This window comes from Sprattus sprattus (genome assembly GCF_963457725.1).
Source record: "Sprattus sprattus genome assembly, chromosome: 6".
NCBI lineage: Eukaryota > Metazoa > Chordata > Actinopteri > Clupeiformes > Clupeidae > Sprattus > Sprattus sprattus.
The window spans coordinates 143,652-167,646 of NC_137925.1; the positions used below are offsets into that span (position 1 = coordinate 143,652).

Here is a 23,995-nt window from a genome sequence, read left to right on the forward strand (position 1 = left end):
GGGGGGGGGTAAGGAAATCGCTCCTTCCTCAAAGTCACGTCCTGGTGGGAAGGTGTGTGGGGGGGGGTCACGTCCTGGTGGGAAGGTGTGGGGGGGGTTTACGTAAGGGAAGGTTTACTCTGGAGAGGGGGGAGGGGTAGCAGTAGCAGGTGAGTGTACAGGGGTGGATGAAGGAAACATGATGGGGGTCGGGGGCAGGGTGAGGTCCAGGGAACTGGCCCAGAGGGCTGCTCCATCAGCTGCACCTCCATCTTCTTTCTGTTTCCATCTCCACTTCCCTCAACAACAAAAACATCAACAATGTAAAAACAAAGTCATTGGCAGGGATTCTTTTCTTTCTTGTCTCACACTTACCCAACCCCAACCCCAACCCTACCAACAATCTCCTACTCTAAAGTCTCCCTCAGGTGAGAATGGGGCTTCCTGCTAAACATGTGCCTCGTCAACTAAGATTTCAAACGCTGCAGAGGAAGGGGACGTGGGGGCAGAACAGGACAGGGGGGGTGGTGGCAGGACCGGGGGGTTGGGGCAGGACGGGGGTGGGGGGGGGGGGGGGGTTGGGTGAGGGGGTGTGTGCACGGGTGTCCTCTGCCTCCAGGTCTAGTCCGCCATCTACTTGGTCATCTGCTGCTGGATGTGGAGCAGGAACTCGTAGTAGGAGAAGGCCGACTCCGTGCGGTCCTCCACCAGGTGCTGGAAGAAGCCGCTCTTGGCTGACGCCTCGTCCCTGAGAGGGAGATACACAGAGCGTGTTTACACAGGGAACTCTGCAGGCTGTCTGGCGTGACAAAATAATACAAGGAGATTTGTGGGAGATTTGAGTCAAATGTAATTGCAATGGAAAATGCCTTTATTATTTTTGTTGAAGGTTCTCTCTCTGTGGGAATTGCATAACCCGACTAAGGTGTTTAAATAATTAAATGATTTCACATTGTAATGCAGTCACCCTCAACACACACACAACAAATGTGCATACTTGCATGTATCCACACACAAAGGCTGCTACACATACACTGCCACTGCAATACACACACACACACACACACACACACACAACACACAGGGGACGTACTTCACCACGTAGAGAGCCGGACAGAAGCTCCGCGTCTCCTGAAGCCACGACAGGAACGTGTGTAACTGTTCCGAGTCCGGGTTCTCCAGCTCAGGAATCTGCGTCTAGCCACAGGCAGAGAAACAAAAGCTCATCCTCCACTACTCTTTATTTTCTCTCCTTTCTACTACTTCTCCCTGTTTTCACAATCATGTCTCGAGATTATCACGCCACGGTATGACGAGAGGAAATGTGTGGGTCTTGAATGTCAAATATCCCAAATATCCGACTACGGCGTCTGCCCACACAACCCACAGGCCTCTTCAGTGGCTGGATGAAATATGTGGTTCACGAGGAGTCCACCCCAACCACACACACACACACACACACACACACACACACACACACACACACACACACACACACACACACACACACACACACACACACACACACACACACACACACACACACACACACACACACACACACACACACACACACACACACTATCTCTAGAGGCTGCAGTGTTATATTGGAGACTCCCATCCTTACCAAAACAAACATTACATCTCCCTTAGTGTGCTATAAAAGCCCCCACACTAAATCCTAAAGAAATGCCTTGAAGACAGGCTACTGAGACATAATAACAGCACCCATAGCAGCTTATGAGACTGGGATCCCAGTGTTTACACATAGAATGCACTAGAGTGGGTGATCAGAGGGAATGTAGTAAAGGATAAACATATTGACCATTGATCGGCACATCATTTTAACAATATGCTTTTGAGGTGTAATTTCAGTTGCCCGTCTGTTTAATGTTGTTTCGGATATCACAAGAGGGCCTTTCACACCCCTACTCTTGTGCTGATGGTGGATGTGTGTAAACTGACAAATACGTATGAAGCTATCAGTGGCGTGCAGTCAGCCCCTTCTAAGCCTTTTGAGAAGGGTCGACAAACATGTAATACATAATAATAATGTCAATCTTATATCGATTATATGAAACGACTAAGCTATTTTACACCATCTCTTCTGAGCACAAAAGGTGATACGGTGCAGAATATTTTTCATCCAATCAAGTTGAATACTAATAAACACCCTATTACCACAATATATAAGTTATGAGACCATGGCGAGCCACATCAGTCTTCACTTGTCGGGATCAGTAACAGTGTCATGTTTTGTCATGATGAGACTGATATTATGTTGGCCTTTCATAACGTTTCATAATGCTTAACATAAGCATAGGCTATTGTTTTATCTAGGTTACATAACATACAGTATATCTGTGTATAACTTCATCATACTCAACTCAAGGTGCCTGCTCTCATAATTTGCTGAAATGATTACCTTTTAATTTGTTATGATGAAACAATCTGACCTAACAACTCCACTGCTCGTTCACAAACAGGCAATCTAATACGGCTACATCTAGTGGCGCTAATTGGTAAGCCGGTAATCGGTAAGCCTTAACAGCTTAGTTAACTATTGCCTTCTATCTGAAAAGAATGTCACTAAAGATCCATGATCATTTGGACAATTTATGCATGAAAAACGCATCAATGCCAAGCCTAGTGCTCAATGACTTACCATGTTAGGAGGAATGGACGCATAGTTTGGGCAGCCCAGCACATCTTGAATGAACATCTCACTGCAACACTTGCCCACCCAGAGGTAAAGCACCTGTGAGAGCAGGCAACAGGGGAGACATTAAATACACTCTTGAGTTGAGCTGTTATCATACGCGTCTTGGCCAATGTGTTTAAACTTACAACACCGGCAAACAATTCATGCAGTGCTAAAAGACCTTGGCATTTTTTACAATGACATTTTGCTGACACTTCACTGTCTAACTTTCACTTATCATTTTAGTTAAGGGATTGGGGGGGGTGGGGTTACTCACATTGCCACAGTCCATGAGGAAAGCTCCATCCCTGGTCAGCTTCTCTGCTGTGAGCTGCAGACGGGGAGGCTGGGGAACCACAGTGTCATTCAGGCGCAGCGCCCTCTGCAGGGGAAAAAAGGAAGGGAGTGTGATTTAAAAATAAACAAATGTGAAAACAGGTTGTGTTTGTCTTTCAGGCACAGGGGAGGTGGGTGTGCCTCCACTACGGAGAGTGTCTGAGGAGCGCATTTCAATAACAGCATGTGCTGACCGCTCCTCACCATAACCTCATCGAAGACTCAAGAAGAACAAAACACATTACCACACGGAGCAACACAGTCTTCTCATTACGCAACACGCTGCTTTATGCTGTGACCAAAGCACAGTCTTCTCATTACGCAACACGCTGCTTTATGCTGTGACCAAAGCACAGTCTTCTCATTACGCAACACGCTGCTTTATGCTGTGACCAAAGCACAGTCTTCTCATAATGCAACATGCTGGTTTATGCTCTGACCAAAGCACAGTCTTCTCATTACGCAACACGCTGCTTTATGCTGTGACCAAAGCACAGTCTTCTCATTACGCAACATGCTGCTTTATGCTCTGACCAAAGCACAGTCTTCTCATAATGCAACATGCTGGTTCAGTCTTCTCATTACGCAACATGCTGGTTTATGCTCTGACCAAAGCACAGTCTTCTCATTACGCAACATGCTGGTTTATGCTGTGACCAAAGCACAGTCTTCTCATAATGCAACATGCTGGTTCAGTCTTCTCATAATGCAACACGCTGGTTTATGCTGTGACCAAAGCACTTACAACACATTGCATTGTTTTGATTGCTGTGCACAATTCCTAGCTACATGTCCCATAGAAAGAGATTTATATTTTATACTCTGGTGCAGCAGACCTTTACAAGGATTTGCAAGTGTGCTCACATTCAAGGCCTTTCAAACACTATTCTGCACCTTTTAAAAGCAAGATGCACTAGGGGTTTCATAGAGTAAGTTCCTACATTGACATTGAGTACTCATTAATCAGGTGATGCTAGTTTAAGAACTGCTAATGTCATTGTGACCGTCATGCGAGTTGTGGACAGATTTCTCAACGGTGGCTCTACCATCGAGTCTGTCACATAAGAGACTAGGCTACTACACGGACAGCTAAACAATTCATTTTATATTGAAAAAATTAGATACGAGAAAACATTTTAACGGTTGGGGTTGGTACTAATGCTGACCAGGTTTTCCCCCAATGTACAGAAAAAAACCTCATGTTTTTCTGGAAACGATCACTCCATTTCTAGAATTATGCAATTGTCCACGCCCTAAGATGTACCCGTCCTTTGACAAATGACACATGGTGATACTAGTGACAATATACATGAAAACCACCACAGGCAGCAATGTTGTGCAGTCTTTGCCAAAACAATGCAAATATCATTTTCCCTGACTTCAGTTTAAATTGCAATGAACTTCATTTAAGTCCTTCAATCTGTTACCGAACTCTTTGTCTCAAACACAAGTACTTTCCAGGGTTTCCAAGGAGTGTGGGAACCAAGAGAAATGTCCCTAACTTCCAAGCCCTTGAATCTCAACCGTTTCAACTCCAAGCACCCACCAGAACCCTCAAGGTGCATGGGAACTCAAGCACCCACCAGAACCCTCAAGGTGCATGGGAACTCTTAAGGCTAAACGCTTCACCCCCCTGGAATCAAATGAAGTACTCAAGCTTACACATTAATCACACTCTCTACCTTGGGAAGAACGCAAGTGCTAGCATGAAAGCATTAACATACCTACAATTTTACTAGTTTCACGAACTAGTTTCACACACTCTCTCTCTCTCTACCTTAGGGTAAAAGGTAACAGTATAGACATTAGAAGGCTTCCAGAGGCCTGGAGGCTCCCACCTGGTCTGATAGGCTGTCTATGCGGTAGAGGTCCGGGTGCACCATGCGCATGACGTGCCAAAGGGGTTGGCTCTTGAAGTCGCACATGTTGAAGACGCGGTCGTCCAGGCGTGTGCTGGTGCCAGTGCGCAGGGCTTTCTGGAGGAGGAGGAGGAAGAGGGGGGGCAGACAGGAGGAGGGAGAGGGGGGGGCAGACAGGGTAACCAGGAGGAGGGAGAGGGGGGGGCAGACAGGAGGAGGGAGAGGGGGGGCAGACAGGGTAACCAGGAGGAGGGAGAGGGGGGGGCAGACAGGAGGAGGGAGAGGGGGGGCAGACAGGGTAACCAGGAGGAGGGAGAGGGGTGGCAGACAGGAGGAGGGAGAGGGGGGGGCAGACAGGGTAACCAGGAGGAGGGAGAGGGGGGGGCAGACAGGGTAACCAGGAGGAGGGAGAGGGGGGGGCAGACAGGGTAACCAGGAGGAGGGAGAGGGGGGGGCAGACAGGAGGAGGGAGAGGGGGGGGCAGACAGGGTTACCAGGAGGAAGTGAAATCATGGGAGTGAATATACCAGGTCAACTGGAAATGGCTCTGTGCATCACAGAGTGTGCCACCTGTTTCATTCAGAAGAGCTCAAGTTAACACTAACCCTATACATAAATATATAGTATATACTTAACTTAATGTTAGGAGATATACATTCAAACGAGCAATTAAAGAGGGACGATTCGGGCAGGTATGAGCAAAGCATCCCATTAGAATACCTCCAAGCCTTCATCTAGATGCCGTCTGAATAGCTCAAAACTGGCCTGACGAGCTGAATCTACAGACACTCTGTACATAACTCTTTAGACGAAACTCAAGGGAGCGATTGCTCTGCCATCAGCATAGCTGAGTTTTAGAGTCGAACACGGTTATAGAGTTGGTTATAAACTCACATGATGTGGAAGAACTTGGCTTCTTGAGCCCCATTGCTGTGTCACGAGCACCCATGCCTTAACCTATAGCTTTAGCCCATGTTAAATAATAGTCCAATAGTTCCCAGCGATTACGGGATATTATTTTTGCTTGAAATGCCCATCCCTAGTGTGGACATCCTTTCCCAACCTTTTAATAATAGCATATTGATATTTTCGTGGATCATTCATATTATTAATATCATGCCAATCTTGTACCATTGTATGGCCTGGGTTTTGTTGTTCCAGTTCCTAGACGGTGTAGCAGCGCATCAGCTGAACCCAAGCTTGCTTTACACAGCAATCACGTTCAACAGCTCTGCGTTATACTCCTGAAACAGCTCTGTGTTATACTCCTGAAACAGCTCTGTGTTATACTCCTGAAACAGCTCTGTGTTATACTCCTGAAACAGCTCTGTGTTATACTCCTGAAACAGCTCTGCGTTATACTCCTGAAACTCCTGCTTCAAGTAGTCCAGTTCTAAAGCGCAGCTAAGATAGACAAATGCAAACTGACAATGGAATTGCCCCAAGATGTTCAGATCTGACAGTGTTTGTGATGTGATGTGATCTAATGTGTTTTGCAAAAGTGAGGCCGTGAGCAAGAGCGCCCCCACCTGTTTGAGCAGCGCCAGCACGTAGAGGGGAAAGAGCTGCAGGGCGGCGGGGGCGATGAGGCCGGCGGGCTGCAGGTTGGAGCCGTTGGCACGGTACGCCGACAGGGAGTCCACTACCGCGTTCAACAGCGCATCCCGCGCGTCGGTCAGGCTCGACGATATCGACCGGTCAATGGCTGCGTGCACACACAGACACACACATAGACAGACACACACATAGACAGACACACACATAGACAGACACACACACACACACACACACACAGACACACACATAGACAGACACACACACACACACACACACACAGACACACACATAGACAGTCACACACATACACAGACACACACACAGACACACACACACACACACACACACACACACACACAGACACACAGTCATATAGGAGGAGTAGTTATTTGAGTTCTGTGAATGATTAACCATAACCCAAAGCTCATACAGCTCCGAAGAGAGTGTGCACACAGACAGACCATTGCAGGACTGAGACTGCACTGTGACGGGAATGAGACTGCACTGTGATGAGACTGCACTGTGACGGGAATGAGACTGCACTGTGACGGGAATGAGACTGCACTGTGACGGGAATGAGACTGCACTGTGACGGGAATGAGACTGCACTGTGACGGGAATGAGACTGCACTGTGAGACTGCACTGTGACGGGAATGAGACTGCACTGTGACGGGAATGAGACTGCACTGTGACGGGAATGAGACTGCACTGTGACGGGAATGAGACTGCACTGTGACGGGTCATTGACTTCTCTATTAAGTGTGCAAATATGCCGTTAGGGAGGGTGGTCTGGCCATGTCCACTTCACACACCGCATGCAAACACGTGCACACACACAGACACACACAGACACACACAGACACACACGTGCACACACACACACACAAACACAGAGCTGTCTGTTTGTTTTTCCACTCACCCATGTTAGCTAGTAAGCACGTGATGGCCTGAGCATCCGCCCCTGCAAACACATCGCTCAGCTGGCTGACCACCGGCAGACAGAGGGTGTGCACTCTGATCCGTCTCTTCCCTGCCAGGGACACAGCACACACACACACACACACACACCCAGACTCCTTTTTCACAATGCCACGCAGGTTCATTCCTACTCTATGTCTCCCATGTTTACACAACTAACCAACATAAAGACTAAACCTACATTACTACAGCACCACTCAAATTTACATAGGGTTCATAACACAAACATAACAAATCAAGCAATAAGCAACAAGCATTATAAAAGTAACGATCTACTGACACAATCCCTAATGTGGACTCAGTTGCAACGTGTACTACACAGCTTTAGACAGCAGGTGGCAGCACCAGCTCCTTTGTCTAAGCGGCCCTAAGCGACAGAGCTCCTGCTCACCTTTACTGGAGGTGTAGAGCAGCGCTGCCTGGAAGCAGGCCAGCGACGTGTCGGCCAGGCTCTCCTCGATGGACATCTGCACGGCGAAGCCCGAGTCCGGGTTCACGTTGGCCAGAGACAGCAGGTCGGTCGAGCGCACGAAGAAGTTGCCATGGAATGTATGGATGGACAGCCCTGTTGACCAATAGGACACGAGCACACATGTTAGACAGCCAACACTAAGCAACGGACACTTTTATATCCAGTTAAGAGATAATTATAACAGGAAAGAATATAATAATAGATGTATGATCACAGGGATATATTTGACACACAATGATTGCTAATACACTGCCAAGTGGGAATCTCTACACATTTAGACATGCACGGAACATACATTTCATTATCACTGAATCTTTGCATGACTCAAACATTCTGTATATTATATGCGAGCTATAAATATATATAATATATATATATACAGTGGTGGCCAAAATTATTAGAACACTAGACATATTTAAGAGTTTTCAGTTGTTTTTGTTGAATTGGCCATTAAAATACCCTAAAAACTAATTAAATATGTACAAAGTCATCATTATGCTCTATTAATCATAGAATAGAGCCATCATAATGAGATTTAGGTCATTTTCCGTACAAAAACAAGCTAGGCCTTTTTCACTGTCAATTTCACACAATCATGTTCCTGCACAGAAGAAGCGATATGACTTGTGTAATCATTGTCAGGTGTTATTGTGGTTAAATTGATGGTGATGCAAGAGTCTCAGGACACAGCTCAGTGATTCTTTTGAATGTACAAGGCCTATCCTGCTCATTAAGTGATTGGTAACATCAGGGTTTTGTCACTGAGGCCACACCACAAAATTGTATAGATCCAAAGCCTCTAGAAGCAGTCTTGAAGCACATGTTGCTCTTTGAACATGGCTAAGGTGAAGAAGGAGCTAACGAGTGAGCAACGGGTTCGAATAAAGGCTTTTTTTGATGCTGGCTGGAGTTACTGCCCCATAGCCAAGGACTTGAGATGCAGTCCCAGCACTGTAAAGTACACTTTAGACCACCATGGCACCAGAACCGAAAGGGGAGAGATTTCAAAAAGAAACTCTCAGACACACAAGTGAAGCATCTCAAAATTCTCAGTCTTCAGGACCGAAGAAAGACTTTACAAGAACTGTGTGACGAGATCAACATCACAATGACTAATGGTGCAACAGTGTCTTCAAGAACTGTCCGTCGGAAACTGGGAGAAGAAGGACTTTTTGGCAGAATAGCAGCAAAGAAACATTACTGAAAGAGAACAATTGAGTGTAACGCCTGAAATTTGCAAAAGATCACAAGAAATGGACAAATAAAGATTGGTTTAAGTGTTGTGTACTGATGAGTCTAGGTTTGAATAGTTTGGCAACAAGCAAAGCGTGTATGTTCCATGAAGTGAGGGGGAGAGATATAAAAATGAGTGTCTCTTGCCAACAGTTAAACAAGGAGGGGGTAGTATTATAGTGTGGGGTGTAATTTAAGCCTCAGGAACAGGTGACTTTGGCTATTTTGATGGCATCATGGATACAAAAGTATACCACAACATTTCTGGTGAGGCATGGAGTTCCTTCTTGGAGACGTCTTATTGGGCCTGGATTTATTTTCCAAGAGGACAATGACCCTAAACATTATTTTAACTATTGCCGGATCTACCGGCGACAAGGAATCTGCTGGAACATTGAAAATTATGGACCGGCCCTCTCAAAGTCCGGACTTCAAACCCATCAAGCAAATTCGGGGCAAGTTGGAAAATTAACTTGACAGATCTACTGTAAATTCCAAGGAAAGCCTTTGGCTTGAGTTGCAGAAGGCATGGGATAACATTATTGTTGAGGTTCTCAAGAAATATATTGACTCTATGCTAGAGAGATGTGCTGCTGTAATGTGATAAAAACAGTAGGAATCACTTCATCTGATATTTGTTGTGCTCAGAACAACCATCTGCATGTTTCATGAACATTATGAAATTAAATCATGTTTTGGAGGCAAAAAAAAGTTAATTATTCTCAGATCTGTCAGGTGTTCTAATAATTTTGGCCACCACTGTATATATAATATATAAATATCTGCATATGTAAATACATCTGGTGGACGGACACTGCACTAGGGCAGCACACCTTTAGTGCAGCGTATCCTCATGACGGCCTCGAAGCCAATCTTCCTGGTGAGGTAGCGCTGCAGATCCTTCTGGAACTTGTCCCGCTGGGCTGGATTGTGCACGTGATGGAATGTTGGGTAGTAGAAGATGCTGCCCGCAGAGTACTTGGAAACACACGCTACAGAGAGAGAGAGAGAGAGAGAGAGAGAGAGAGAGAGAGAGAGAGAGAGAGAGTTGTGGTTACTATTGTGCAAACTTGTTCAGCTCAATGTTTAGAGTCTCTTATCATCACAAAATCTTGTATCATCACAATGAAACAGTAGTTTTTTTTATAATTACTGATATGTGTTCACTTTTGGCCAGCTAACGTTAGCTAATAAGTAAGTAGATGTCTGAGACAAAACACTGTAAACTCGCTGAGACCCTTGACTGGACAGGCTTTACTCTTGTTACTTTGTAAATCATTAACTCGTTGAAAATAAACAGAAAGTGGGTCACTTTGTCCCTTGTGTGTCTCACTATTTACATTGTGAATGTTCAGTTTAAACATTTAACATGACACCCTACCCTACTATCTAAAGCTGGTGGTGGTGGGAGGTACCTAATGATGCCATATGACACCCTACCCTACTATCTAAAGCTGGTGGTGGTGGGAGGTACCTAATGATGCCATATGACACCCTACCCTACTTTCTAAAGCTGGTGGTGGTGGGAGGTACCTAATGATGCCATATGACACCCTACCCTACTATCTAAAGCTGGTGGTGGTGGGAGGTACCTAATGATGCCATATGACACCCTACCCTACTATGTAAAGTGGGTGGAGGTGGGAGGTACCTAATGATGCCAGGTCGGAATACTGAGAGCTGAGTAGGAAGAGGTCCACTGCAATCTGCTGGCCAGAGCAGTCCAGGGCTAGCTTCTTGTAGAAGTCAGTGGCTGGTCCCAAGTGCTGAACCCCCTTCAAAACACACAGACACAGACACAGACACAGACACAGACACAGACACAGTCACAGACACAGACACAGACATGTTACATGACAGCATTTCACTGGCTCACATGTGAAGCACAAAGGATCATAGCAAGCCACGGCCAGCCAATGTTGGTGAAATTGACACATGTGCAGTAGTAGTGATGTGGTGAAATTGACACATGTGCAGTAGTAGTGATGTGGTGAAATTGACACATGTGCAGTAGTAGTGATGGTGGTGATAGACACATGTGCAGTAGTAGTGATGGTGGTGATATTGACACATGTGCAGTAGTAGTGATGGTGGTGATATTGACACATGTGCAGTAGTAGTGATGGTGGTGATATTGACACATGTGCAGTAGTAGTGATGTGGTGATATTGACACATGTGCAGTAGTAGTGATGGTGGTGATAGACACATGTGCAGTAGTAGTGATGGTGGTGATATTGACACATGTGCAGTAGTAGTGATGGTGGTGATATTGACACATGTGCAGTAGTAGTGATGGTGGTGATATTGACACATGTGCAGTAGTAGTGATGGTGGTGATATTGACACATGTGCAGTAGTAGTGATGGTGGTGATATTGACACATGTGCAGTAGTAGTGATGGTGGTGATATTGACACATGTGCAGTAGTAGTGATGGTGGTGATATTGACACATGTGCAGTAGTAGTGATGGTGGTGATATTGACACATGTGCAGTAGTAGTGATGGTGGTGATATTGACACATGTGCAGTAGTAGTGATGGTGGTGATATTGACACATGTGCAGTAGTAGTGATGGTGGTGATATTGACACATGTGCAGTAGTAGTGATGGTGGTGTGGGTGGGAGCACACAATGCCTTGCCTTGGTGCTGGATCTCTTGTTGGGGTCCTCTCGTGACTGCAGCGCCCCGGCCCCCAGTGTGGGCAGCTGGGTCTGGAACACGGACACGCGGCCGCCCGTGGGGGACATGAGCTTATAGGCGGCCTGCAGTGCCGGGCCCAAGGCACTGTGGGTCTCCTGCGTGTGTGTGAACATGCTGGGGAGAGCATTCAGCAGGTCCTTCACTAGCTGGGGGACAGCAAAATACACACACATGAGTGACGCTCAACAGGTCAACAGCAAAATACACACATGAATGACGCTCAACAGGTCAACAGGAAATACACACACATGAATGACGCTCAACAGGTCAACAGGAAATACACACATGAATGACGCTCAACAGGTCAACAGCAAAATACACACACATGAATGACGCTCAACAGGTCCACAGCAAAATACACACACATGAATGACGCTCAACAGGTCAACAGGAAATACACTGCTCTTCTCACCTCCAGTATCATTCATTTTCAAAGGTTAAATATCTTCCTATGTCCCTTTTTTCCCCCCTCCCCATCCTTCTAGTTGCGGCCCCCTCAACCTGCGCTCTTCTTGTTTGTGCTGGACGTGTCTCACATCTTATATTAGTTACATTTTCTCCTTTTTGCATATGTGACTTTCTAGTTCATTTGAGGGGGGTTCTAGCGTTGCTGTGCGTAGTTTTCCTATTATGTGTTTTGCCATGGGAACAAAATATTGCTAACGAGAAGAGAGAGAAAAAAAGGAGAAAAAAAACACCCATCCACGTATGAACATGAAAGATTGTTGCAATATGAGGAACTCTTGAAATAAACTTACTTCCTTACTTTCCTTCAGATTGACTAGGAGACTGTCAGCAGTAGGAATAAAAACATCTACAAAACAAAACAAAAGTTAAGGTTAACCGACAATGTTAATGCTACGGTGTAAGACTTGAGATTTATAGCTCGTGCCAGAGCAAATGCATTCAAAATAACATAGATAAAGAGCCTGGACAACAAACAAACAAACAAACAAACAATCAATCAATCAATCAATCAATTCACGGTTTTGTGACATACCGTCAATATCTGAGACCACAAGCATTTGAGGCTGGGAAAGACCCTCCTGTAGGTTGTAGAAGTGAATGGTGCTGTCAAACGTCAAGAAGCCCACTCGCGAGCGGGTATCCCCTGGCAACCTACAACACATTCAGTACATTTCATTTCACGTTTATGTTTTATAAGCATCTTACGACACAGGGAACAATACACACTTCTTAGTGATCATAATAAATAGCCTTTACTTGCGTGCACTGCAAAATAGGGGTTGGCAGACATACGTGTTTGTGGGGGGAAATGCTGTTAAATTCCTTCCCAGACACATGCTACTGACATTACTCACACCACTAGGCCAACATGGTTACACTTTAGAAGGAGGCGGCAACAAATGACATCAGACAGAGATATTATCAGACAGAGATATCATCAGGAGTGCGTTTAGAAGAGGTGTACTGTACTCACTTGTCCAGGTTCTCTAGCAGCGACTGACAGAAGACATTCAGGTATCCTCCCTCCACAGCATTGTGGGACACGTCCAGCACAAACAGGTAGGCCGCGGGCTGAGGGGGCCGCAACTAGAGGAAGGAGGGGGGCCGAGTTAGACATTCAAACTTGGAAAATGAACAACTAAAAAGTCTCTCTCCACAACGTGAGCTTTTCCCAATTGAACCTACAGCCTGAGACTTCCACCATTACAACATTCATAAGCAAGCAGACCTCATTCCCCCTGCAGGCTGCTGCCTAAGAGTAGTTTTTAAATCAGTCACCCTGATGTGATAGGCTGTTTATGAAAGGGTCTGTTCATTCAGATCTGGATCATTTCATGGCTGTAAAGGACCACAAATGATGATGAAAAGAAAACGGATGAAAGAGAAACACAAGAAAAACCATGTGGCACTAGAGTGGCAGCGAGAGACCTTGATGAGTCACCGCTCTGAGTAATACAGGCTCCGTATAGCAAGCCAGACACAAAGAGGACTCACCATGTAATCTGAGGAGGCGATGAACTCGACCGTGGAGTTCAGGATCTCGGGCCTCTTGTGGGGCTCGCCGTAAGAGCGTGTCACTGGGTTGTACATGAACTCATCCGGAACTGGAAGAAACCAACAACCCATTCGTCACACCTCTTCGGATTTAAAGGAGCAGTCTGTGATTCAGTTTCACAAAAACGTTGTTGATATTTGAGCTCAACAGCCAATCAATATACACCCCTCCACTGTGTTGATTAACTGGGATTGTTCATGACTCAGTTCAAGCCGCTATATCTGTTTCCCATTTACAGCGCTGGGACTGTACAACACGGCACATCACTGACAGACCCGTCAAGTAAAGCAGTGACTGGATTTAACAGGTTCCACTTGAGTGATTTGTACATTATTAAGTCTTCCCTTAATTACAGGGACATAGTAGTCAATACCCACCTAAATTAAAAATACATACGCTAAAATAAATAAGTAACAGGAAAGAACAAAACAACAGCAGACAGCTGACTATCCTTGCGGTTATAACAGCAACAGCATTATTTTACTCACATTTAAAGTGTTTAAATAGAAAAACTCGAAAACGTGATGACCAAATGGCCTAATGGAGGACACCAGACGTACATGTTCTCTACAGCCATTACACATTGCTCCCACACTCCTTTGTCACGCTCCAGACAATCAGCGTCTGGCATCAGGCAACCAGAAAATCACTTCAGGAAACAGTCATTTCTCGGTACCATGCTCACCTTCCAGAATACTAACTACTACCAGTTCAACAGCAAACACCCAACACCAAATCCCCAGCCCAGCACAGACAAGGACCCAAGCAGATGTGAAACGTCAGTCTGCATTAGAGGAAAAGAAGCTCAGAGTAGCTCACCATCATTCACTCTGTAGCACAGGTTACACTTCCACCGCCGCTGGTCCAGGAAGGAGACGAAGGGGTTGATGTAGGTCCGGCACGATCGGCAGCGCACAATGGTGTTGGAGGTGATAACTGGTAGCTGCTGCCGTGAAGCAGAGAACAGGGTTTAAAGAGTTCAGAGTTCGGTCACTGATAACATCGCAACAGTGGAGGAGATGATTTAGATGACAGAATGTTTTTTTTTTTCTGTGAAGGCAAGTCCCAGCGTTTGTTTCTGGGAAAAAAACACTTGTGGATTACCCAACAAGGAAACTGCCAGTCAGATTACACATGTTTTTCTTGTCATCTTATATTCATGCTGCCAAATGTCCTCGATGTACCAGTATAAGATACAAGATCATTCACTGCCATTATATATCTTTGTTCATCAAGCTAACCGTGGACCACAACTGTTCTAGAGCCATGTAGTGAAAGTGAGCCACAACTGTTCTAGAGCCATTTTGAGAAAGTGGACCACAACTGTTCTAGAGCCATTTTGTGAAAGTGGACCACAACTGTTCTAGAGCCATGTCGTGAAAGTGGACCACAACTGTTCTAGAGCCATTTTGTGAAAGTGGACCACAACTGTTCTAGAGCGATGTCGTGAAAGTGGACCACAACTGTTCTAGAGCCATGTCGTGAAAGTGGACCACAACTGTTCTAGAGCCATTTTGTGAAAGTGGACCACAACTGTTCTAGAGCCATGTAGTGAAAGTGGACCACAACTGTTCTAGAGCCATGTCGTGAAAGTGGACCACAACTGTTCTAGAGCCATGTAGTGAAAGTGGACCACAACTGTTCTAGAGCCATGTCGTGAAAGTGGACCACAACTGTTCTAGAGCCATGTCGTGAAAGTGGACGCCAACTGTTCTAGAGCCATGTCGTGAAAGTGGACCACAACTGTTCTAGAGCCATGTCGTGAGAGTGAGCCAGCAAACTTACACTTACACTCAAGTCTCTGAAGGGGTGCAGCAGGAGACCTAGCGGGAGCCGGGCTTTGTTCAGCAGGGCCTGGGTCTGGGGGATGTTGGTGAGTGTGCACCTGAACGTGCTGAGACACCAAGAGGAAGAGAGGAGAAACGGAAGAAGAAAATAAGAAAAGGCGGAGAACTCAAATAAGCACCCTAAAGCTGTTAATGGACGGCGGCAGTCCTTCTCCATCAGTGAAATGTCTGGTGAACAGGTGAACAGTTAGATACGTGTGATCGTAGAAGTGCTCTTTGGAAACGATATAAGCATGCATTAGAGAAAGAGAAAGGAAAAGAGAGAGAGCGAGAGAGAGAGAGAGAGAGAGCGAGAGAGAGCGCGAGAGCGCGAGAGAGAGAGAGAGAGAGAGAGAGAGAGAGAGAGAGAGAGAGAGAGAAAGAGAGAAAGAGAGCGCGAGAGAGAGAGAGAGGCCACAGTGAACGCCACACTTACTCAGGGCTGCAGTTGACATTCTTGAGGTCGGTGCTGAGGTTGGGCTCGGGAGGGGCGGTGGGGGTTGGGGGGAGGATGTTTCGCTCCTGCAGGAGATTGACGGGCCGCAGGCTGTCCACCGTCAGCTCAGGCGCACTCAGGCCGCCCAGGGCCGCCGACAGCTGGGACATGCTGGGGAAAGGCTGAAGCACAGAATAAGAGGTTAGTATGACGACAAGCCTTGACTACAGACATTAACAGTGCCATGCATTCATGACAAGTACAGAACGAACTTACTGTAGAAAGCCTTTCGATACTTTAAAGCCTTTAAATACTTGGCTTCATGGTCTCTTTATTTAAACTATATTCATATTTATACTTTCTGGTATAGTCACTAAATCATTGCTCAGATTATATGAGGCCACATGACTTGACCATAAAGACACTATTGATTTGAGGCCTTTAGAAACCCGTTTAAAACCGTCAAATGACTAGCATTTTTTGACACATGATACATTCAGCTCCAGGCTGCTTGTATGGGTAAGCTGAAGGATGTTCTCAGACAAATGTACATAAAACTTTACAAGTTATTCATCAGAAAAGCAGCATTTAAGTTTGATGTGTTTGATTAATATTGAACAGCTACTTGGTACAAAATTCCTAGACTTTTAAACACACACCAACCACCCCTAACTTTCAAGGGCCTGCCATCAGTAAACAAACCCTGCCGAGAACTCTATTGCCTTGATTAAGATACCCACCAGAGAAGACTGTAGAAATGGACTGATCTGATGCATACCTGCGGTGTGTGTTTCAGACCTGAGATGTGACTAGTTCAGCTCACCTGTGACATGTCCTGGTACCCAGGCCCGTGGTACCCTGTAGCAGAGGGGGCGGGGTTGGACCTGGGAGCTGTCTGGATGTAGTTGGGCTGCATGGCTGGGTATGAGTAGCCAAAGGGAGCCTGCCGCGACAGATCCCCAGGGGGTGGAATAGATGCTGGGTCTGAGAGAGAGCGAGAGATGAGAGAAAGAGGGTGAGAGAGAGGGAGAGGGAGAGGGAGCGAGAGATGAGAGAAAGAGGGTGAGAGAGAGGGAGAGGGAGCGAGAGATGAGAGAAAGAGGGTGAGAGGGATAGAGAGAGAGAGGGGGAGAGAGAGGGAGAGGGAGAGAGAGGGAGAGGGAGAGAGAGGGGGAGAGAGAGAGAGAGAGGGAGAGGGAGAGAGAGGGAGAGGGGGAGGGAGAGGGAGAGAGAGAGGCTTTGCATTTAGAGAGATAATATTTATAATGAGAACAACTTCTGAATAAATCATGCACTGAGTGCACTTGGAAGTGCTAACGGACAGAAATGTCATCTTGTTTTGCTTGTAGACAAATGTAAACAGTGATAGTAGAAAAGAGACGCAGAGAAAAGAAAAGAAGTAGAAGACAGAAGTAATGGTAGTGTTAGGGTAGTGTTAGAAGTAGTGTTTGTGCATCATTTATTAGAGGTGGCAGAAGAAAAAAAGGATACTGTGAAGTGTCGCAATATTATTTGCCCCCATATTATATCGATACAGCAGCTCCCAACATATGAAACAAAATATACGGAGAAATAAATCGCAATGTATTGCAATACTTGCTGTATTGTAAAATGCGAAGAATCATAACAAAACCCATATATCGTGATAGTATTGTATCATTGCCTCTGTAGCAATTCCCAATCCTACAATTTATGCAAGACTTTCTCTCTCAACTGCGAGACGACAGTAAGGTTTTATCTATGACTTTCACTGTCATTATAATCTCCACTGGGTTCTTGTAAATACAGATGCCTTCTTTGGTATTCCCCACAGCTATGCATAAAATGAGTGCAATCTTTTTTTTAAAGAAAGAGACATGAACGACAAAACAAACAGAGGGCCAAAAATAGCAGGGGGGGAGGGGGAACGTGAGGGCACCTGTGTAACTGCCACCCTCCAGGGATTCATAGCTGTTGGGCACAGGGGAGGCACTGCCAGTAGTGCTAGAGGAGCTGTCTGCACCTGGAGAGAGGACACACACACACACACACACACACACACACACACACACACACACACACACACACACACACACACACACACACACACACATTAAACTCTTACATCCAACGAACAGCCATACAATCAGATGCATCCCTCCAACCAATAGAAACACACATTAAACATTGACAAAAAGACTTGTGTCTTATTGTGTTTTTGTTGTTGCTTTTTTTCCTTGTTAAATGCGACAACGATGTGATGCACTGTGTGTTAGATCCACTGACCACAGAACCTACTGTGTAATCTCCATACCAACTCTTATGAATAAATACAGATTACAAACACTTATACACTGAACAGACACAATCTCACACATACGCCAACATGTGCATGCATTATTTTCAATAAAGAACACTCAAAGGTAACACAAGGAAACCACAGGCTGCCATTGTAGTGGCCATGGGTGCATCCAGGACTAAGGCAGAGACACGCAGTGGGTAGGGTGGTGTGCTGCCCCCTTCCATCCTCTACACAGTAGCCCTGACAGCCTTCTCTCTGTAAGGCTGACGAGGGGCTAGAGAGGGCAGCTATACTGACATCGCAGCCCAATGCTGCCCCCTCCCTGATAGCTCAGAGCACCTGTGGCCCAATGCTGCCCCCTCCCTGATAGCTCAGAGCACCTGTGGCCCAATGCTGCCCCCTCCCTGATAGCTCAGAGCACCTGTGGCCCAATGCTGCCCCCTCCCTGATAGCTCAGAGCACCTGTGGCCCAATGCTGCCCCCTCCCTGATAGCTCAGAGCACTGTGGCCCTATGGACCTCCTTAATCCAATAATTGTGTGTGGGTGATGTGTGGATGTGCGCATGTGTACGCATGTGTGTATCCCAGGAGCGGAGACTACGTCATAAGAGTGGCAAGCAGAAGGTTCGAGAAAGTGAATAAGGGAGGGAGGGAGAGAGAGAGAGAAAGGCTAGGCATAAGAGAGATAAAAGCAAAGAAGACGACTGCTCATTGGCTGAGCTCCGATTATCCCTGGCTAAACCTGCCACTTCAGTGGATTAACTGCCCTACAGCAGTGCATGCAGTAATTACATAGCCAGTGGGTCAGGAGGCTTTTAACTCAGTGGGGTGTGAAGGAAACCAAAAACAAAGGCTTTTTATGACTTTTAAACTAGGGTGAGTGTGAGGGGGTGACGTGACGTGACTGTGTTTGGAGGCTAGTCCCAGTGGGAGCTGCTAGGGTGAGTGTGAGGGGGTGACGTGACGTGACTGTGTTTGGAGGCTAGTCCCAGTGGGAGCTGCTGGGGTGAGTGTGAGCGGGCGACGTGACGTGACTGTGTTTGGAGGCTAGTCCCAGTGGGAGCTGCTAGGGTGAGTGTGAGGGGGTGACGTGACGTGACTGTGTTTGGAGGCTAGTCCCAGTGGGAGCTGCCTGATGAGTTCAGAACAAGGGCCTCATTAGCAGCAGGCTAAATATAAAACACCCCAGTGAGGTCCCACCGCCCCGACCCCCAGTGCAATCACACTTCACCCCCGCTCTCCCCGAAGTGCACCCCAAGAACGTCACTGGATGGGAAAGACATGGGATGAATAGCCAAGCCAACCCCACGCGATTTGTGTGTTAATATGTTTCTGTTTGGGCCACTGGGGACGAGAGGCTGTGGGATGAATTTCCACATGAGCTATTAATGCTTTTCTTGCTCTAAAAATATGCAAGTTCAACTAGAGGAAAAACAGCTGGATCCAGTGTGAGGCTGGAAAGGAGGGTGTGTTCAGCGTGAGTCATTGAAGAAGCTGTGGGAAACCACTACTAGGTTTTTCTTCCTTCAGATTCTTGATGTAGATTCTTTCCATTCTTGAGCACTTTGTTGTCTTGAGACACACAATCCCTGCCCCACAAGAGACTTCCCATTCCAACACTTTGACAACAGAAGGCGGGAGAAAAACGACTGAAAAACTAAGGCTTGCTGTAGCAGTCATGTTGGCAACGACCCAGGGCCAGCGTGCGTGGGCATGAACACCACATGAGATGGGCATGAACACCACATGAGATGGACAGCATGGAGGAAGGAACATGAAGGGACTTGGTGAGATGGTAACAGGAGTTGTGGCAGGGAGGCAAGCAAACAAGGCAATGTCACTGGAGGACCGAAGCAATGGGTGCAGTAATGAGTGCGAGGTGGTTTGGGACACAGAACGTGTTTATGTAATGTGAAAGTATGGTGGGAAAGTGAAGGGTAAGGGTAAATGCGGAGAAAGAAAGATGAGTCAGGGTGGTAGGGGGATCGGGGTGGGGGGGGGGGGGAGTAAAAGCTGAAGCCGACCTGCTTCCTCATCCTCATCTTCATCGTCCTCATCCTCTGAGCTCGAAGAGGACTGGCCAGTGGGCGTGGTGGCTGCGGCAGGGGCGGAGCTAACCCCACTATTTGTAACATATCTGTAAGGCAGGCCTGTGGGGAAAGAGAGGTACAAACATACCACAGGTCACAGCAGAGCGGGTTAACTCAGTGAGAAGAGAGGTACAAACATACCACAGGTCACAGCAGAGCGGGTTAACGCAGTGAGAAGAGAGGTACAAACATACCACAGGTCACAGCAGAGCGGGTTAACGCAGTGAGAAGAGAGGTACAAACATACCACAGGTCACAGCAGAGCGGGTTAACTCAGTGAGAAGAGGGCTTGGTAGAGATAGAACAAGATGAAAGAGCTCTGAGTGAGCATGGTTACAGGAGGTCCATATTCACACCCATGGAAGACAGCCATTCTGTCCCCGCTGAGGACAGCTCAGTAACCTCATAGGTAACTTAACATTCATCAGTTTGGCAAAGATTAATAGTATGCAGAGAAAAAGTTGAGTGAACATGAATAGTGCCAGAAACACATCCAAGACCATGGATGAAGGCTGAACAAATTATGCACACTATACTCGATCCACTATTATGGTATGAAAAACTATGAGTGAGAGAGTAGTGAAAGTATCTCTCATATGCTACATGTTGAAGGCCAGGTATGGACAGCTGTATGGACAGGTGTATGGACAGGCAAGCACACAAACACACTCTCTACATGATTCATCAGTGGACTCTCTATTTATGGAACTAGATCAATGGTTGCACACTATCCCGAACAGCATCCACAAACTCATCATTATCATAGTTTGTCCATTGGTGAAGAAATTGCTGGAATCTTCTCATTATGAACACATATGCACAGCTTATAACAAATGGCACTTAATAAGGTTGCACTTTAATTATCTTTACCTGGCTGATGGCCTGGTGACGAATGGACCGAGGTGGCTGGGGTCCCTGAAAGCAGTCTCTCCCCGTCAGGGCCCTGTGTCGTGGGGGGTACCCCTCCATAGGAGTACGTCATATGGCCATGGAGGCTTTGGTCATAGTGTGGCATTGTTTGGGTTTGAACTGCCACAAAGAAAACAAGCACATCACAGGAAGAATTCCCTTAGCGTCTCAGAAAGTGTCCCAGAATTAGGTAGCACTTTGTGACGGATTCATTCATTCATTCATTCACTCACTCACACATTCATCAATCCTTCAGATACTTACGTGCATTTGTCTGTCCATTAACTGTTGCTGATTGGCAAAGAGACGCCGTTCCATAGCCCTGGTGAGCAGGAGTGGCAGATGAGGGGGGAATAGGTCCATTCCCCATGGACATGGACTGCCCAGTAGCCTGGCCAGGGGGCACGATCACATTGGGCCCCGAAACAGGTCCGGGTCCCACGGGGGCCTGAGAAGATCGGAGTGTGCCGTACTGGCTACTCCCCGGAGCAGAGGGGTACGACACAATGGGGTATAGAGGAGCGCCGTTGTTAGTGCCACTGGACACTGCCATTAGATTTGGTTGCTGCGACTGCGCCTGGGACAAGGGGTACTGCTGTCCATAATAGGCAGAAGGCATAGTGTAGGGATGCTGGTATGCTGCTGGATACTGTGGCGCTCCAGAGGCAGGGGGGTTGGCTGTGTTGTAGGGTTGCGAGGGAGGCAGAGATCCCTGGGGAACCCCATATGATGAGGTGGCTGTAACTGCCCCAGCAGCAGCAGCAGGTGGCAAAGGGGGTTGATGTTGGCTATAGTAGTTAGCGTAATCATTGTTCATAATGGGAGGCTTGCTGGAGGCTGGAACACAATGTCCGGTGCTAGAGGGGTTATGTTGAGGGGGAGCTCCGTAGCCAGATGCTGGATACGTTGAGGGGTATGACTGCGCAGGACCTGCAAAAGAAGATTCTGACATTTAATGCTGTGGATAATTCACTGTTCCCCCAATACTATTGTTATTATCATTTAACTTGTCATGTTTTCATGTCTGCAAAGTGCAAAACCTCCACAAAATAACATTAATAGGGTTAAATCAACATTGGCAACTGACTGGCTGAGTTTAGCTACCTGGCTACATAATCAGTTAACTAAGCTATCCGAACGTTACTATTTGCATCTTGATTCCACGAATAAAGGAGGAACTGCGGCTGGCATGATTATAAACCAGATAATACCATCTAAAGCATGCTCGTTTTTGTTCCCTTCAAGAAGACTTCTTCCTCAATTAGCTTTGCTTTAATTCCCTTGGCATAACATAGCTTGATACATTTACAGCTAGCTAACTTCTATAGGATACCGACTGTTAGCTGGTGAAAGCCAAGTTAACCGACTTATCTTTGGAGATAATGAGACTGACAACAACTGCGTTTAATAGGTTTCCCCCATATCTATGATGATATTGTCAAATTATACACTGTTCGCCTATACGAGCTAGGTTTTAAAAAAATCGGTGACACTTAGCCATGCCTAGCTAGCGGGCACTGTCTAGCTAGCACTGCATCTCCTAGCCAACATACACCTGTCATAATTACCGTTAACAGTTGGTGTTTAATTTACTTAACATTAACGTTAGTAGTCTTTTCGGGTAACCATCACAAGATGATGCCCTAATTTGACTTCATATTAGTAATGTCGTGGTACCCCTCTATTCGCAAATGCATTTAACCGTCAATGAACGACACAGCAACTCAGGGTGCTTAGCAACCTTCATAGCCAAAAATTGTCAAATCTTTTGGCTTTTCACTGATGCTAGCTGAGAATGGCTACGTATCCATCACGGCTAGAGGCACATTTAAAGGATGACAGACTGAAACAGTGACTTTAAACATGTTAGGTTTTTGGTTGATTGACCATGGTGATATCAGATTCAGATATGAAAATAACTGTCAACCATTCCAGAGACCCGCTGTGATATTGCTCTAAACAACAGGAGGAAGATAGCTCCATAGGTAGCTCGTTAGCTCACAATCCCTCGCCAGCTATCTCTACATGCATTTAACAAGGCCTTAATCTCCAGAACTACGGGCTATTTTACCGTTCTGATACGGAGGAGCCGATCCACCATTCTGGGTTGCGTTCAAGCTGTAATTGACAGAAGTGTTCAAATTCGTGTAGCCCGGCGCCGACATCTCTCTGCCAACTAAGTTCTATGTCGATAAAAGATGCATACGGTATGACGGGGAAAGGAGGGTTGTCACCGCTGATGCCTCCCCATTAACCTAGCTATCAGGTTAGCTTCAGAACTAGGCTGTGGATGAGCCCACCAGCCTGCTCGACTGCTATGCTAGCTCAAGAGAGGCACTTGCTCTGTTGAGCTCATTTTGCTCTTCAAAATAAAAGGCCACAATGGGATACGCGTGAAATGCAATCAAATTACTACTGACAGTGCCCTATGCACTTGAATAGGCCAAAAGTAATACTAATACTAACAATAATTTAGCTTAATTGCATATATTATGTCAAGTCTTTTATAGTCAGATACACAGAACAGAACAACAGAGTCGGACTGGGCACTGAAATTCTTAGGACCGGACACCGTATCACACTACCATAACATAACAAGACATACAAGGA

At 46.3% G+C, this 23,995-nt stretch overlaps 1 protein-coding gene across 1 annotated transcript; it reads right to left on the reverse strand.

Moving 5' to 3' along the window:
- Window positions 1–566: 566 nt before the first annotated feature.
- sec24b (SEC24 homolog B, COPII coat complex component) lies at window positions 567–23,550 on the reverse strand (the record flags this gene model as incomplete). Its single annotated transcript, XM_080840387.1, has 24 exons — window positions 567–727; window positions 1,073–1,176; window positions 2,645–2,737; window positions 2,958–3,062; window positions 4,855–4,992; window positions 6,405–6,580; window positions 7,353–7,463; window positions 7,803–7,976; window positions 9,950–10,108; window positions 10,768–10,891; window positions 11,760–11,966; window positions 12,579–12,634; window positions 12,821–12,939; window positions 13,262–13,374; window positions 13,783–13,892; window positions 14,663–14,789; window positions 15,635–15,737; window positions 16,106–16,287; window positions 16,929–17,089; window positions 18,024–18,107; window positions 20,411–20,536; window positions 21,347–21,505; window positions 21,650–22,315; window positions 23,457–23,550. 24 exons carry the CDS (start codon window positions 23,548–23,550, stop codon window positions 613–615), a joined length of 3,606 nt encoding a protein of 1,201 aa, XP_080696513.1. The 3' UTR covers window positions 567–612.
- Between the last annotated feature and the right edge of the window lie 445 nt (window positions 23,551–23,995).